We start from the raw sequence: 17,738 nt of genomic DNA on the forward strand, positions 1-17,738 counted from the left end.
TAGCTGCTCCTCCCATGCCCTCAACGTTCTGCTAAAATCAAGTTCTTACATTTGGATAAAGTTCTCACCAGCGATCATAGTGGAATTGTGAGTGTGAGATCGTGCCCACTGCCCAAGAACCGGAGTCAGTCACTGATCGTGCTTCTCCTTGATCCACAGATAGAACATGCCAAAAGTATCGATCATTAAGAGTCAATATGGATTGTCTCTAAAAGACCATGAATCAAGCTTGAAGGGCCTGCAAATGACCAAACTCAAGAGAATCTTTGACCACAAGCTTTGAGTCAACAGTCCCTCACGTGGGATATTCATTTATTATACGCAAGTGTGTTAATATGGAAGAGGCGCATGCCTGTGCACAATAGCCAGGTTTAATCAGCATTTGAATCAGCTAGCAACGTATTAAAATTATCCCAGTCTCATGATATGCTGAAAACATCTCATGTGGAGGTAAGATATGGAGTCCAGGAGCTGTACAAGGACATCAGGTCCGGCAGGGAAGCCAATGTATGGACCATCGGACTGGCACCTGTCTGACACCTGCCTCTTCATCTGCCAATGACTGGTACAGGTCAAAGAGGCTGTCCCTTTGGTAGCCCTTATGTTGGAACCTTATGTTGCTAGAAGCACATTTCCTTTCTTCCGATTCAGGAATAATACCATGGAATGGAGCAGGTTAATAGTCACCAGCAGTGCTCAGTTGATCACAATGCGAAGGCCGTAGCTTTTGTGAAATGGGTAAACATGGATCCATGACATTATAAACACACCACCAAAATTCCTAAGCACTTGGAAAAACAGCATGATTTAAAACTAGCAGGAGGTACCATAAACGTGTTGATGGCCCTCACCTAATTTCCTGCATGGAGAATGTGGTTCTCAAAGGAAGTGAATATAGGCATCCTGAAGCACTGAACTGTGCATAGGATCAGTCCGTAGCACCTATGCAAAAGCAGAATGAACTGTTACTTTTAAACAATATTGTGTGAATGTTTGTACTTCTCATGTTTAGGGGGGATGATTCTTGTTCTATACCCGCTTTTTGTCTACCATAAAATAGGCAGAGCAGACTCCTGTTCCTTTTCCCCCTCTTGGTATTCACTGTATTGCCCATGTCTAAACCAAAAATCCATGTCTTGCTGTAAAACATGAAAGCGCTCTTGAGAAAAGTCTCTGTTTGGAGTTACATATGCAGGGGGTACTTTGACAAACTGTAAACTGTCTTAGGCAAATGATCACCATCCTATTTGAAAATATAGTTTTTCCCATCTCAGAATAAAATCTTACACTGTGTCCCATAAGGGTGGTATGCGAGCGTGGATGCAGGAAGGAGTTGTCCTGTTGTGTGCTGTTTGTGGACAGGTTCAGGCAACCAAGTCTGCCAAATACTGGTGAATTATATCAAGAGAAAATGCACTTGTTTACTGGGGATACTGCTGACCTTTCTCTTATTGCCCTTTCTAGGTAGGTCAGCACACGCACAGGAGGAAATGGCAGTAAAGGATTTCCCCTAGTCATACTTTGTGTAGCTTGTACCCCCTTTGAGGCTGCTGGCTGTAGTCTCTGCCTGCATCCTCTTACACTTTTAGACAACAGAGCAGAAAGCTATTACCATGCAAAGGAATTGCTACATAATTCTTTGTCTGACCTCCTTAATTTTAAACAAGCAAACTAACTGAAGAACTCCCCAGCGCAGAATGTGGCACAATCGTGACTCACAGTAGGGATGCACTCATGGACACCCCCAGTGGCTCATTCATGAATGCTGTCTGGCCTAAGAAGTGAAAACATTGTTTGGGGAAGCCTGGAGCTGTGTCAGCAAACATCCTGACCCCCTCCTACCTTTGCAACCAGAGTCCCACTGCTTTGTAGACCTTCTCTACCCACCCCCTTTATCCAGCCCCTTTAGCTGCTTGAGGCCCAGGTACAGTTTGTCTGTGGTCTTAATTCACTGCAGCCCTCAAAGTTTTACTTCAATTAAGAGCTTAGGTACCCGTTTCTGCTCCAAAGCTCGTTGACCAAATCATCATGGCGCATTGATCACCCCCCACAACTAGGAGAGAGAGACGTCGGAGGGTACAATGGATTCCTGCTCAGCAATAATTCTGCGAGTCTGTGCCTCGATTAGTTAGGAAAATAAACAGGATTGTTGGGGGAGTGAAGATTCTAGAGCTTTCCAGGGGAGTGGGCAGCCCAGAGTTGAAGAAAAACAACATGGGGTGGTTAGATCAAGTGTTAGCTATCCGTGTAGGGGGATTACCTTACACAACGTGGCACAGAGGGATTTGAAGTGCCTTAATTGTAAAAGTTATCCTTTAAACAAAGTGGTACAACGTTGTGTCACTCATGTTTATTCCCTGCTATAATGACAAGCAGAATTTGACAAGAGTTACCATCTTTTTTATATCTAGAGAGCTGGCGTCAAAATGTGTACTAGCCACTAGCAAATGGTGAAAGATAGTTCACTTTGATAAGTAAGAAACGGTGTGCAGTGTGCGTGTGGAGACTTGAGGGAAAAACTGATTATGTCTGGCTAATAGCTTTCATTTCATATGTTTACTCCTCGATACATGATCTAACCTCAGAAAAGTGATCCGCACACGTTTGGTAAATTGATATAGCCTCTATTAAGTGGTAATGTTTTCAAATGACTGACTTTTCCCCGTTTTATATTGAGGCTGAAATCCAGAAAACAAAAAGGGGCAATTGACATTTTGTTAACTGGTGCATATGTAAGTGCCTGCTACACAGCTGCTAACTGTATACTCTGGGCAACAAAAAAGAATCACAGTGTATCCTTTACGATATGGACAATGTTCTAGATCTACAAATTCATGTGTGCACTATGCAAGATTCAGGAGTTCTGCATTTTTCTTACAGCAGTTATGACCAATTTTCATTTTTGTGCATTGTGTTTGTTAGTGTTATTAGCAGTGGAAGCCCAAAAAGTTTGTCTGATGTTTATGAAGTTGCATTTTCCAGCTGGATATATAAAAACATGATTGAGTCTGCTTTCTGCAATTATTTAATAACTGTAGGCAGTTTTCCTGAGTATGTACTTTACTTTGTTGTATGGAGTAACTTGAAAAGCGGGTCTAGGTGATTCAGAGGTTTTCTTTATAAGTCAATTTTCAAATTCAGAATTCTTACCATTTGTCTGTTTTTGCATTGGTGGTCAACATTTATATTTCTCCTGGACATCATTCTGAATGTCTCAAAATGTACAGACTATTAACTTGACAGTCCAGTGAGGTCTTTCCTTTCTTTTATCCAAGTATATTCTGCTATCAGTCATTTTCCAATTTCTCACATGTTGACAACTTCTTTGTTTTCTGTAAATCTCTTAGGCACTGGAACAATACACGCCTAGAAATGTTAAGTGTCTCAACAAAGTTCTTTTACTCTGAATCATACTAAGCCAAGAGCACAACAATTGAAGGGACAGAGTGCCCGAATATCTCCTATCCAACAAAAGGAGACTTGTTTCTAATATTCCACAATAGGTAGCTCTCTTTACAGAATGCTTGCAGTCTTATGTTCTGAATTGTCAAAATAATATCTCATCTGTAGGATTAGTTCTTTCTTTCTGTACACATGTATTGTTCAATTCCTGATCACTACAGGATGATTCAATTATGGATGGCATTTTCTATCATAGTTGGGATCCATCTAGCTCTTAAACCTATTCAGCTTCATGATTGTTTTTGTTTTGCAGTTACTTTCCATCAATGATTAAGGGACCTTCCGTTATAACAGGAGATTTGGCTCTGCTTCTCGAAGTTTGGCTTTTGAGAGCAAATCTTTCTATCTCTTGTTAATACTATATTTCAACATGGAGTTTGGCCGTTTTTTGTCATTTTCTGATATGGTCAAATTTTTGGTAAAGTGCCTGTAGATGCTTGAGACAATAGGCCCTGGGCGAGAGACATTCCGAGGGGGAAACTATCTGAGAAACAACCAGGTATTCAGTGGGATACAAAAAGCCACCTGGTTCTCTTAATTGTGTAAGACATTTGAAATGGAGTGCCACAGAATTGTGCCCCACAGAAAATGCACTCCCTGGCTTCTGGGAGTTCCTGGGCTCTCTTCTGTATCTTAGAATGACACATGTCAGACAGTGCTTAAATGTATTCACAAACAAGATGTGGGTGTGTTCTTCAGGCACCACACTCAAGAACTTCAATGTAATCATCTGGCTCACATGGAATCAGCATGGCTCAGGCAGGGTTGGTAGTTTATGTATACTTATTTCTTATCAGCAGGAGATCTCGTGTCTATTGCATTTGTTGAAGATCTCTGCTCTTGAATTTTTAAGATAGGATTGTATGCATTCATCATACTTCGTGTATTCCTCTACCTCCTACTGGCCAAGTTATTTCATTTTACATTTGCTAGTTATCTAGGAGACTCCTCTTGATACAATTGATGTATAGGTCCTCCATGTTAGAGAATCGGACTTCAGGTTTTCCCTAAAGTTCTATGTCTGGATAAGGCATCGTTCCTATATGTAAAGCTGTGAAATACAATTTTCCTCTCACATTGAGCTCCCGTCACTTCTGGTAAATTACTCACTTGTTTGTTCCCTGATGTACAATAATGTATCTTCTGGCTTAAGATCCTCTCGTATTTAGCACACTGATGAGGCCCGTTTACCATGTGAGCTTACTGATATACAACACTGAAAGCTCTCTTCCGACTGAATTTCCCATATGAAGTGCATTGATAAAGTTTTAACTTCTGTTTAGTTATCATCTGTGTGGAAATTCCCATCTGTAATTTCACAGCCATCTTCTGTGTTTGTCCTCTTCCCTGTAATTTCATTTTCAACTTCTGCATGTGTACTCTCATCCGTAATTTCATGTTGAACTTCTGTGTGTGATCCCTCACTTGAAACTGGATCTTCATATTCAGTGTGAATTTTCTCTTCTGTAATCAGATTATCAATTTCTGTTTGTGTTCGCTCATCTATAATCAGATTGTCCCACTGAACAGAGTTTTCCTCACATTTAATTACCTGGAAAGCACCCTCTCCCCTGTGTACGCTTTGGTGTCTAATAAGAGTTCTCTTGTCGCTAAAGCTTTTCTCGCAGTCAGTACACTGAAATGGTCGCTCACCAGTATGTGTTCTCTGATGTATGTTAAGTGCACCCCTCTGACTAAAGCTCTTTTCACATTGTGTACAATGGTAAGGTCTCTCCCCAGTATGGGTTCTCTGGTGGGTGTTGAGTGTGCCCTTCTGAGTGAAGCTTTTATCACAATCCATACATTGATAAGGTCTCTCTCCAGTGTGCGTTCTTTGATGAGTAATTAGGTATACTTTCTGACTAAAGCTTTTTTCACAATCATTACATTGAAACGGCCTCTCCCTTGTATGCGTTCTTTGATGTGTGATTAGATATGCTTTCTCACTAAAACTCTCCTCACATTCAGTGCACTGGTAACGCTTCTCTCCTACATATGTTCTTGGATAAGACAAATGCCCTTCCTGATTAAAGAGGTTATCGTATTTATTGTAAATGTATGGCCTGACATTTTCCTGTGTTTTTTGTTGAGAAGTAAGAACTTCTCCATTCTTCAGATTACTTGCACAGTGATAATATTTGTTTGTCATTTTCATCTTTGTTATTCCTGGATGCAAGTTTGTAGTTGCAGCGTCATTAACATCATAAGGAAATACTTTTGATACTCCCAGTTGACGATTGCTTCCCGACCACAACTGGTTTCTAGACTGTGCTCCTTTTTCTGACCCCAGGAGGAGTTTCACTTTGAGTTCCCCCGTAGATTTGCATGGCAGTGATTCTGAAAATGTTACATGATCTTCAGCTTTCCTTTTTCTGTGCATGGTTCCTTGACCTGTTGGAATACAATAAAGAACCAGGATTTTTTTGTTACATAGAAGAAAATAATTTAGAACCAGCATTCCCATCAAACAGATCTGAAAGGCTTTTTAATCACTTCCCTATTTACTGCATTAAGAGATCTTACCAGAGAACTGAAAACTGAACACAAAGTTGCATGCAACTGTCATAGTTATACCATAACTGGACTCTTCATGGAATCATTTGATTGCCACCTATCTTCACTTGATATCGTCTATTTACCTCCTACCCTGGTGCTTGGAGGCAGCTATGTGGTGGAATTTGACCCTATGCAAAAACTACTCCCAAATGAAAACAAAAATGATGAAATATACATCAAATTGCTTAGTGTTTTCCTGATCAATAAATGCACATGTTTCATTTAGGATTCGTGAGATCAAACACTCAGTCATCCTGGGTCTTCAAGGACACCAGTGCTAAACCCCTTCCCGGGCAAAAGGGAACATTATAAATACATCCCCATCTTGATTATTTTAAGATGTACACATTGGATGGTTTTTCAATTTGTTATGCTTTGTCATTTAAATTGTGTGGTGTTTAGCCTGACTGTACTGATGGTGAAAATAATAACACCCCATGTATTTAAGGCCCAGCTCAGCGTCAGCAAAATATATACATCAAACCTATTTAATAAAATAGCTCAAGTGGCAAACCTTCGAGGAGTAAGCAGTTAAGTGCGAGCTTCCAGAACATCATACAAGGGTGAAATATTACAAATTCTGAAGCTGGATGGGACAAGGGTTGGCATTGAAAGATCCCCGATTAACAGCTACAGTAGCTGGGCACATAAGTAAAAAGAACAGGTGGAAGAAGTGGGAAAAAACAATTGAGCAAACCCCTAACTCCACATACAGAGCAAATAAGTTACAATGAGGACATCATGGTAAAAATTCAGCTCCAGAATAAGCAATTATTTTGAAATATTTGCACATCAAGCACTACATAAACACTAACTAGAATCGAACAACGGATTGTAACTCTTGCAGGGATTTGGCAGAATTCATATAAAATACCCAAAATGACAAAAAGGTAAAGAATGCTGGTCCTGGATATTATCACAGTGGTCAGGTTAAGAGTGAATCACCCAACTATTTTATTGGACAGAATTGTGTGTAGGGCATACCAGGAAAAACATTCCTTAATTGGTGTAGGAAGCAGCAACCTTTATGAATGCTCTGGATCACACATTCATTGTTCTAAATTAGAGGGGTTTTCTGTTACCTCATCAACAGGAAAATGTACAAGAACCTTCATTCTAGCACTGATTGCGCAATTGGGAAAATACCATTGGTCGTTATTATAAATGTCTTCCAGGACCCCATCCAAATAAACCAAATGAAAGACCCGGAATAAGTGGAGCAGCGGTGGGTATAGCTGGTTATCGCTACATATTATCCATGATTGGGAGGCTTTCTATCATTAGTTTGGTGATCATCCTGATACTATGTATTTCTGCATTTTGTGCTCACTTTACGAATATCCATCTTTTCAAAATGTTGGTGGACTAGCATCTGTGGGGAGGTCAGAATCACTGTGAGAAAACTGACGGGTGTATCAAAGGTTAACCTGGAAGGTTGGTCATTTTTTTTTTCTTTACCTTTTCTTTTTTCCCGTCTTTATTATATACTGTATTGTATTTCGACAATATATTAATGAAAAAAATAAACTGAACAAACTGAGAGGTAATGTTGATCTCAGCTTCTCCGACTTGGAAAGCTGCCACCTTTCAGCACAGATGCATTATGCTGGTTTACTGGTACACTGCCACCAAACCCCTACCTCATGCTGATTTTGAAAAAGCTTAGAGACACACATTCTCTGCATAATGCCCTCTTGGAAACATGCAAGACCACATGCTCTGAAATAGATGCCACAGAAATAACAGTTCGGCACTGTGCATGCTTACACTCTACATGAAGCTGTACCAAAATCTGTCAGCTCTAAACTACATACTGAAAGAAGAACAAGTTACTTACCCCTGGTAACGTGCCTTTCGATTGGATGTTCCTCCCACGCTTTCCTCAACTTCTGATAATTATCTCTCCAGCTTCAGCTGCTTTGAATTTTTCTTCTACAGGGGGCGCTGTGTGCCGTTGCATCATGTTGATGTCCCTCGAGGGCGTCAGTTCGACATCATCAGTATAAGTAGCGTAGGCACCGCCCGTTGGCTTCAGTTCAGTTACCCCACCCTTAGGAATTAGCAGGCGTACCAAGACCTTAGGCTCCAAGAAAGCGCTAAGTGTAAGAACGCGTACATTGTACGTCGGGATAGGCTGGGTGGGGTGGTGAGGAATACATGGGAGGAACATCCAATTGAAAGAACATTACCAGGGGTAAGTAACTTGTTCTTCAAATGGATTGCGTCCCCCACTCCACATATTCCTCGCCTTTAAGATAGGCTCCCAAAGCAGTAATAATTTGGTGGTGGGACTGCAAATTAAATATTGTTCTAATCATGGACCGAATGAAGGACCGCTTTTGCAAATTGTCCTCCTTGAGTGGAAGATGAATCCAGGCAGTAATATCCCACAGAAGTGTGAACAGACAACCAAGTGGCCGCTGAACAAATGTCTTTGATTGGGACACCTCCTTAAAGAGTAGCAGAGGTTGCCATGCCCCTTGTGCAATGTGCTCTTAGGCCTTCGGGCAGGTCCTTGCCGACTAATCTGTAATATTCACAATAACCAGGATGATCCATATGGATATTGTGTGTTTTGTAAAAGCTAGACCCAATTTGGGGCCAGTATAGCCAATGAATAATTAGTCATTTTGGAGAAATGTAACCATTCTAGGTATGTAAAAACATAGAACCCTTTTTGGGTCCAGTCTATGTAATCTTTCCTCCTCCTTTTCCCAGATGAGGAGGGGGACAGAAAGTTGGCAACATTATTTTTTGCGACAAGTGGAAGTTGGAGACTACCTTAGGTAAGAAAGAAGGTTTCACCTCGAGAATAACCTTGTCTTTATTGAAAACTGCATGTGGAGGTTTACAGGAACGTGCCTGCAACTCGCATACACTACGGGCGGACGTTATTACAATAAGCAAAGCAGTTTTAAATGTTAAAAGTCTTAATGGGCATGAGTGTAGAGGCTCAAAAAGAATGCATGTTAAAAATCTTAACACCAGATTGAGATACCATACAGGGACATTGAATGGAACTGGTGGAAATTCATCAGTAAGGTATTTTAGGAATTGAACATTGATTTTGTTGCTGGCCTTCTGGACAAAGGCAAAATCTCCATTACGTCATCCGTGAGGTCCCAATCCTTGTATCTCAGCCTTTCAGAAACCATGTTGAAGGCCGAGCGTCTTGACCTCTGGATGGAGAACCCAACCTTCCTCTTGCGAGAGAATATCCTCTCTTTGTGGAAGACGCATTGGAGGGCAGAGGGACATGTCCAGAAGGTATGGGTACCACATCCTCCTGGCCCAATCCGGAGCAATTAAGATCATGTATTTCCTAAACTTTCTGAACCTCCTGATCACGTGAGGAATGACGGGGACTGGAGGACACGTGTACAGGAGTGGAAATTCTGAGTCCACCACAAACGCATCCCCTGGAGCTCCTCTTGGAGGAAATTCCATGGAGCAGAACAGTTTGCACTTCCGGTTGACACTGGTCACGAACAGATCCACTTGAGGGGTTCCCCAAGGGATGAAGATCTCTTGAAAGACTTCCTGAGCTAGTTCCCACTCATGGGAGACTGTGCTCTGCCTGCTCAGAGCGTCCAATGCCATGTTCTCCTCTTCGGCTAAGTAAACTGCCGATAGGGAGATTCCTTCTAGAATTGCCCAGAACCAGAGCTGCATTGCCTCTCTGCACAGTGGTATTGACCCTACACCTCCTCTCTTGTTGCACTAGTACATGGCCACTGTGTTTTCCGTCATTATTAGGACATACTTTCCCCGTACAGAGGGCAGAAAGGCCTTCAGCGCTAGTCTAATTGCCCTCAGCTCCAAAAGGTTGATGTGTAGTTTGGACTCTGATATAGACCAACGACCACTGATTGTCAGATGTTTGGTGTGGGCTACCCACCCCGTGAGTGAGGCGTCCGTCACTACCTTTATCGCCCACCATGGCTGCCAAAAAAATTCCCCCTTGAGAATGTTGTCTTTGCAAGCCCACCATAGAAGGTCCTGAAAGACACTGCTCAGTACTTTCAAGTGGTCTGACATTCTGCATGAACACTGGGACCATTGAGACCTGAGAGCCCATTGGAGGGATCTCATTCTAAGCCTCTGGCACCAGGAAAATGCAGGATGCCATGAGACCGAGCAACTTCAAAAAATAAAAGGCCGGAAGATGCTGGGCACTCTGGAATTTGGTAACCATCCGCAGAATGCGTCGAGCTCTCACCTCAGGTGGCAAGGCTTTTCCTGAGGAAGCATCCAGGACTACTCCAATAAATTAAAGTCTTTGAGATGGTATCATGTGGGACTTCTTGTAATTGAGGGAGAAGACCAGTCTGTGGAGAGAGTGGCAGGCTACGCAGACATGTTCCCAGGCTTGCTTGGGTGAACGAGCCCCGATCAGTCAATCGTCTACGTAGGGATAGACATGAATCCCCCCTCTCCTGAGACTCGCTGCCACCACCGCCATCAACTTGGTGAAAACCCTTGGGGTGGAGGCCAGCCCAAATGGCAGAACTCAAAACTGATATTAAGAACCACCAACCGCCAACCTTGGGTACTTTCTGTACTTGGGGTGGATAGGTGTCACTCTAGAAAAATGGATACCTCGCATATTTTACGGCAAACGTATTTTGGTGGCCGTGGGCCAACTGTCTCATGCTCGATATGACAGACATATAGGTTTCCAAGTTTGCCAATGAACAACCATTTTGATTTAACAAGGATCGCCATTTTGTTTTCTAACCATTGGCTCATTGCTTTCTGTTCTTATTGCTTCGCAGCACATTTTCTGCTTACGCTGCTCGACTGTAAAGCATTGTTGTCTGCACGTGAAAGGACAAGGCCGCAGGGCCGCAAGGGTAACAAGAGTTTGTTAAAACACAACGTAGGAAGTGCCAGGAAGGAATGCCCGGCTCCCTCCCAAATGTAGCCTTGAAGCAGAGCTGTAGGGCATTTAATCATTTCGCAGCTGCCAGCCAGTCTTGTTATATGGTAGAATATGTTAGAATAAAGCAGCTAAAGGCTTGAATTATGCCCTTCTTATGGCCCCCCCTTTACAGAGCCCTGTAGAGCGTGTCGGCTCCCAGGACACAAATAGCACCTTATAGATAGCAGGGTCTAGAATGTGACTCTACCCCCGTATGTAGCTCGCTTCCAAGAACAGAAGCACTGTGTTCTGATCAACAACTGAAAGATGCCTCCGAACTTGCAAATTGCATATTGTTACTAGAATAGATATTTGAAGGTGTCATAGCTGTCGGAAGTGTCCATCATCACACCGAGTTCAAGAAACCCAATAAAGGGGGGTGTTAAACATGTCGTAGCTGATTGTATGATATGCATTTTGTATATATGTAACTGATGTACGTAATTCACTCTCTTGCGTCCCTCGAGGTCTAGAGATACACATCGCGGGGCGTGAGACCGAGTTGGCCAACTGAGACTATTTGCTTTGCAATAAACCCTAGCTTTGGGAATACAACCTTGTGTCTGGTGTATCTATCGTGTGTGGGGACTTGCCTTGTTTCCATAGACGTAAGGGACCCCTAGGGGCCCCTTTCATAAAAGTAAGCATCCTGAAGGTCCAATTATGCCATCCAGTCTTGGAGTTGGAGAGCCTGAAGGATTTGGGATAGGGTAACCATCTTGAACTTGTCCTTCTTGAGGAACAAGATGGGTCTCAATCCTCCGTCCTTTTTGGGAATCAGAAAGTATGCAGAATCCCAACCCTTGTATCTTTCCACTACAGGTACATATTCTATTGCACCTCTAGCAGGGTCAACATTTCCTGCACAAGGATCGGATCCTGAATTTTGGAAGAGCTGTTCCTCGGTGGATGATCCTGAGGCCTTTTTTGGAAAGGAAGGCATTTACCTTAGGCTACCGTTTCCAGAGCCCAAGTATATGAAGTAATTCCTTGCGATTCGTTAAGATGCTGAATAGGTCTGCCTCCCACTGGGGTCTTGGGCTAGCACCTCTCTCTCGTCCATCACGAGGGAATCTTCTCTGACCGGCTTGTCCACTTCCTCTTGAGGAGTAGAATCGATAAGGACATACCCCCCCAGGAATATGAGCCAGAGTAGGGTTGTTGAGGCTGTCTAATGGTGTAACGCTCACCTGATTCCCGTAGAGGCGCCGGTCTTGACTGGGCGTATACCGTATCTTCAAAGGTGATGTGTAACACACGGCTGGCTCTTTGGGCTGGACCTCTGTGCACTGTATGTCTGGCTCGAAGGGTAAGATGTCTTAGGTAGGTGAACGCCGTGCTCTCCATTTGCCTCGAGGCAGGGTGCTGTAACCAGTTTCTTCACTGGATAAGGGGAGCAGGCCTCTTGACTTCAGAGGACTGCTGTCCGTCGTTTACTGCACGAACGGTAAGTTTCGAGTAATTCTAATGTCTTTAAAGACTTTAGTAATGATGTCTCTTGTTTTGCAGGGTTCCGGTGATGGCGGGCTGAAGTGAGTTGAAGATGGAGCCCGTGTGATGAATAGAAAAGCCTGGAAGCACGTAAGTAAGCGCTTGTTGCCTGCTTCACGATGCGCTCTAACTGTCTTTTTATTTTGCAGGTACAAGTTCCGGGCGGCTGCAGGGTGCCGGAATACCCACTCGGTTAGATGTGGAAAGGAGTAATGGCACGTGAGTATTAAAGTTCCCCAATGTCTTTAAACGCACCTTGTTTTGTCTTTCAGATGCGGGATGCAGCGCCGAAGGCCTGCGGAGCGTGCGAAGAGTTGGTAAGCTTTTGTCTTTCAGATGCCGGAATGCAGTGTGAAGACCTCCGGAGCGCACGAAGAGTAGGTAAGCCTTTGTCTTTCAGATGCCGGAATGCAGCGCGAGGCGTTGGTGACAGCCGATGGACCAGGTAAGTGAAGAGCTGTCACTGAAGACCGTAATGCTAACCTGTTCTTTCTTGTCTTTATAGGTGTTGCTGAAGACTGGATTCAGAATGGTAAGCCTTTTTCCTTAGGCCCAGGATCAGATGCAGAAGACACGATGAGCGTTCTGCTGCTGAGGATGCAGAATAACGCAAAGCAAGATTCATCCATCGGGTGTGGTTTAAATAGCCTCCTGTAGTGCTTAGGTGTCTCCTTCCACAGCCACGCCTAGGTAAGAAAAGAGTTCCTGCTTTCCAGAAGAGTTCCAGTGTTCTGAATCTAGGGAGTGGCTCCTGCCCCACCCAACAGGAAAAGTAGTTCCAAACAGAAGAGGATCAGATACTCAACTGGCAGGCAAGTAAGCAGCATGGTCTGCTGCAGGTAAGTCCACCCAAGCATTATGAGCCCGGCGCTTCCAGCGCTGGGACTGGGCATATTTATGAGCCTGGTGCCACTGGCGCCAGGACTGGGTCCAAAAGGTCCCAATTGGGACTGGTTGGCACTCGGAACCTGGGTTATGGATCTGCTTCCAAGGGAGTTGGGAAAACCCTGACCTTTTGGAAGCAGAGATCATGACAGTACCCCCCCTCAAGGCCCCTCCCAAACCGGGCTTCTCCGGGGGTTTTGGCTTGTCAGGAAATGTTCGGTGAAATCTTTTGATTAGGCGAGGAGCGTGGACATATTCAGCAGGTTCCCAGGATCTCTCTTCGGGGCCGTAGCTTTTCCAGTCAATTAGGTAGAATAGTTTAGATTTGGAGATCTTGGAGTCCAGAATGCTTTTGACTTCAAACTCGAGTTCTCCATCAACTAGGATAGGTTTTGGAGATTTGGTTAGTCGGGTTTGAGGTTGCACGGGTTTTAATAGAGAGACGTGGAAGACGGAACAAGTTACTTACCTGTAACTGTTGTTCTCCAGCATGGGTCTGGCATGGATTCACATGCTCATGAATATTCCCCTTCGTCAGGCTGGGAATCCTCGGTAAAGAAAAAAACAGTATCAGTTTCGTTTCTGATCTGTCTTTCGTAGTAATAACCAATCACTGGTCTCTGCGTCATACTGACCACAGCCAATGACTGCCCTCTACCTAAGCACCGCCTCTGGCAGCCATCTTCAGATTTGGAAGCACGTGAAGTGGCAGTATGACCAAGTGAAGAGCCGCAGAGGGGTAGGCGGGAGGGTTCGCATGTGAATCCATGCCAGACCCATGCTGGAGAACAACAGTTACAGTTAAGTAACTTGTTCCTTCTCCAGCATGGGGTCTGGCATGGATTCACATGCTCATGAATAAAGAATACATAGCAGTACACACATGCACAACCACGGGAGGTGGCAAAGGCTCAACATTAAGCATTACATCAAACCCAACATTAAGCATCTTACCTCCTCACCAGGCTCACCTCAGGCGAACAGGTTGCGCAGCACTGCTTGGCCGACCTTGGACTCCTCCCTGGAATCCCGATCGACGCAGTAGAATTTCGTGAAGGTGCGAGTCGACCTCCACGTAGCAGCCCTGCATATGTCCAGCAGGGGCACACCAGAAAGGAACGCCGTGGTGGCTGCGATCGCTCTGGTGGAATGGGCTCTCGGACGGCCAGGCAGCGGTCGGTTTGCCAACCGATGACAGTACATGATACAGCCGGAGAGCCATCTGGAAATGGAAGCCTTCGAGAGAGCCTTCCCCTGATTGACAGGTCCAAAATTCACAAAGAGTTGTGACGTCTTCTGAAAACACTTCGTGCGGTCCACGTAGAACTTCAGCGCTCTGGCCACATCCAGCGAGTGCAAAGTCCTCTCAGCCGGCGACGAAGGCGACGGGAAGAACACAGGCAACACCAAGGGTTCGTTGAGATGGAAGTCCGATGGTACCTTGGGCATGAAGGAGGGGTGCGTCCTGAGCACTACCCTCGTGTCGTGAAAAGTCAAGTACGGGGCCTTGCAGCAAAGGGCCTGGATCTCTCCCACCCGTCGTGCGGAGGTGATGGCCACAAGAAACGCTGTTTTCCACGACAGAAACTTCAACGGGGCCGAGTGCAGAGGCTCGAACGGAGGTCCCATGAGCTTGGTCAGCACCACGTTGAGCTCCCACGCCGGGGCCGGGGCCTTCACCGGCGGGAACGATCTGAACAGTCCCTTCATGAACTCTTTCACCAGACGATGAGACCACAAGGACGTCCGGCCCGTGGTCCTGGTGTATCGGGAGATCGCAGCAAGATGAATCTTGATGGACGCGTGTGCCAGTCCAGCTTTGGCCAGCGTCAGCAGGTACGGCAGTACCTGGGGAGCCGTAATCCGTAGAGGGTTAATCTTCTGTGCGTGGCACCAGACAGAGAACCTCTTCCATTTGTGTCCGTAGCATTTAAGAGTCGAGGACGCCCTGGCCTTTGCAAGAACCTCTCTGCAGTCGGCCGGTATGTCGTATCCTCCAAACTCTAGCGCTGCAGGAGCCAGGCCTGCAAGTTCAGCGATTTCGGGTCGTGGTGGAGGATGGCGCCTCCTTCCCTGGAGAGTAGATCCGCGTCCACCGGCAGCCTGATTGGCGGGGACGCTGATAAGTCCAGAAGGTCCGGGAACCATATCTGCCTCGGCCACGCAGGTGCGACGAGGATCATCCTGCACCGTGACCTCTTGAGCTGGTTGACGAGCCGGATTAGCAGTGGCAAAGGAGGGAACGCGTAGAGGAACAGGCCCTCCCAGGGGAACGAGAAAGCATCGCCCATGCTCCTCGCCTGGGGAAACCTGCTGGCGAACCTCCGGCACTTGGAGTTCGTCGCCGTCGCAAACAGGTCGATCTGGGGTGTGCCCCACCGTCGGAAGAGGCGATCCACTAGATCCTGCCGTAGTTCCCACTCGTGGCACAAGCGCAGTTCCCTGCTGAGTGAGTCGGCGATGGTGTTTTTTATCCCTGCCAGATGAAACGGCACCAGAAACATCCTTTGGGCGACGGCCCAATGCCACAGGTCCTGCGCCTCCTTGGACAGTGCTGGGGACCTGGTTCCGCCCTGTTTCCTGATGTAAAACATGGTGGTGGTGTTGTCGGTGAAGATCCTCACCACCTTGCCCTTGAGGGACGGAAGGAAGGACCTGAGGGCCCAGAACACTGCACGGAGCTCCAGGACGTTGATATGGAGGGACTTCTCCGTCGGGAGCCAGAGGCTTCTCGCGTGCAGATTTTCGGTGTGCGCTCCCCACCCTTCCAGGGAGGCATCCGTGGTCACTGTCTCCTGGTGGTCTGGGGTCTGGAAGTCCATGCCCGCCGTCAGATGCGCGCGGGTGCCCCACCACCGGACCGCTCGGCGGAAACTCTCGTCGAGTGTGATCCTCTCCTCGAAGCCGCCCGTCGTTTGGATCCAGCGCGCGTCCAGGAACTCCTGCAACGGGCGCATCCGGAGCCTGCACATGGGAATGAGGTAGATGCAAGAGGACATCATTCCGAGGAGGGACTAGATGGACCTCACCTTGGCCGTGTCGGAAACCAACATCCGCTGTACCTTGCCCAGGATGGACCTGGTCCTTTCCTCCGACGGGGAGGCCAGAAGGGACACTGTGTCGAGCTTCACTCCCAGAAACAGTGCGTTTTGCGCGGGTACCAGGTGGGACTTGGCGTAGTTCACGGAGAATCCCAGGTCCGTGAGAAGTTGAACGGTCCTTGCCGTGTGCTCCACGGCGAGCTCCCTCGTCTTGGCTCGGATGAGCCAGTCGTCCAGGTAGGGGTAGACGTGGATCCCCTCGCGGCGCAGCTGCGCCGCCACCGGTGCCGACTGTAGTCCGAAGGGGAGGGCTTTCAACTGGTAGTGACGCCCTTGGACCACAAACCTGAGGAATTTTCGGTGCCCCTTTAGGATGGGAATATGGAAGTAGGCATCCTCCAAATCCAACGACGACAGGAAGTCTCCTTCCTCCAGCTGACCCAGGACGTGCTGGAGGGTGACCATCCGGAACTTCTGCGCCTTGATGAACTTGTTCAGACGTCGCAGGTCTAGGATGGGGCGCCATCCTCCCGTCTTCTTCTTCACGAGGAAGAATCTCAAGTAAACTCCGGAGCCCCGAAGCCTCTTTGGGACGAGTTCGATGGCGCCCTTCCTGAGCAACGCCTTTACCTCCAGGAGAAGCTGAGGGACGTGAAGCTCTTTCCTGGCCACGGGGGGGACGCGCGGGCACCTTCTTTGAAACTCGAGCGCATGGCCCCGGGCTAAGGCGTCCAGCACCCAACGGTCGGTGGAGATGGACTCCCACACGCTGACGAAGCTCGCCAGCCGGCCTCCCACCGGGGTGCTTCGGTGGGGGCCCGACCCCACGGCCGGTTCAATCCTGTTTCGACGAGGCTTTGCCGCCTTGACCTCCTTGGCGACGACGGCGGGGTCCTCCAGACTTGCCTCGTCCTCTGTAGGCCTCCTGAGACGATGAGCGGGCCGCTTGACGGTAGGTAGAGAAACCGCCGCCGGAACCCTTGGAGGCGCCCTTGCCTCCGCTGCTCCGAAAGGGCGTCCGTCGTTGCTGTAGAACCCCAAGGGCCCGGGCCGTCTCAGTGTCCGCTTTAATGGCCTGAAGGGAATCGTCCACTGTTTTCCCAAACAGGTTGTTCCCATCGAACGGCATGTCCAGGACTTTGGTCTGTACGTCTTGACGGAAGTCCGTAGACTTGAGCCATCCACGCCGCCTAAGGCACACGCCGTTGCCCAACTGGCAAAACCCAGTGTCGGCGATGTCCTTCGCAATAGTGATGGCGTGGTCCGACGCCACCTCACCTTCCTGTAGGATCTCCAGGGCATCCGCCCTCTTGTCGTCCGGTAGGAAGTCCAGCAGGGGAGCCAGTTTGTACCATAGCTCCCTGTCGTAGCGGGCCACGATA

The 17,738-nt window shown here is 46.9% G+C and overlaps 1 protein-coding gene across 3 annotated transcripts in view; it reads right to left on the bottom strand.

Moving 5' to 3' along the window:
- Positions 1 to 357: 357 nt before the first annotated feature.
- Positions 358 to 17,738, bottom strand: part of LOC138527486 (zinc finger protein 25-like) — a 778,719-nt gene continuing 761,338 nt past the window's right edge. For all 3 annotated transcript variants that reach the window (XM_069638740.1, XM_069638722.1, XM_069638730.1), the window contains one exon: positions 358 to 5,853. In XM_069638740.1, the coding sequence (XP_069494841.1) occupies positions 4,742 to 5,853 (1,112 nt within the window). In that variant the 3' untranslated portion in view covers positions 358 to 4,741. The remainder of the gene's footprint in view (positions 5,854 to 17,738) is intronic.

Source organism: Ambystoma mexicanum, chromosome 1q (assembly GCF_040938575.1).
Source record: "Ambystoma mexicanum isolate Mex_15411 chromosome 1q, UKY_AmexF1_1, whole genome shotgun sequence".
Classification (NCBI taxonomy): Eukaryota; Metazoa; Chordata; class Amphibia; order Caudata; family Ambystomatidae; genus Ambystoma; species Ambystoma mexicanum.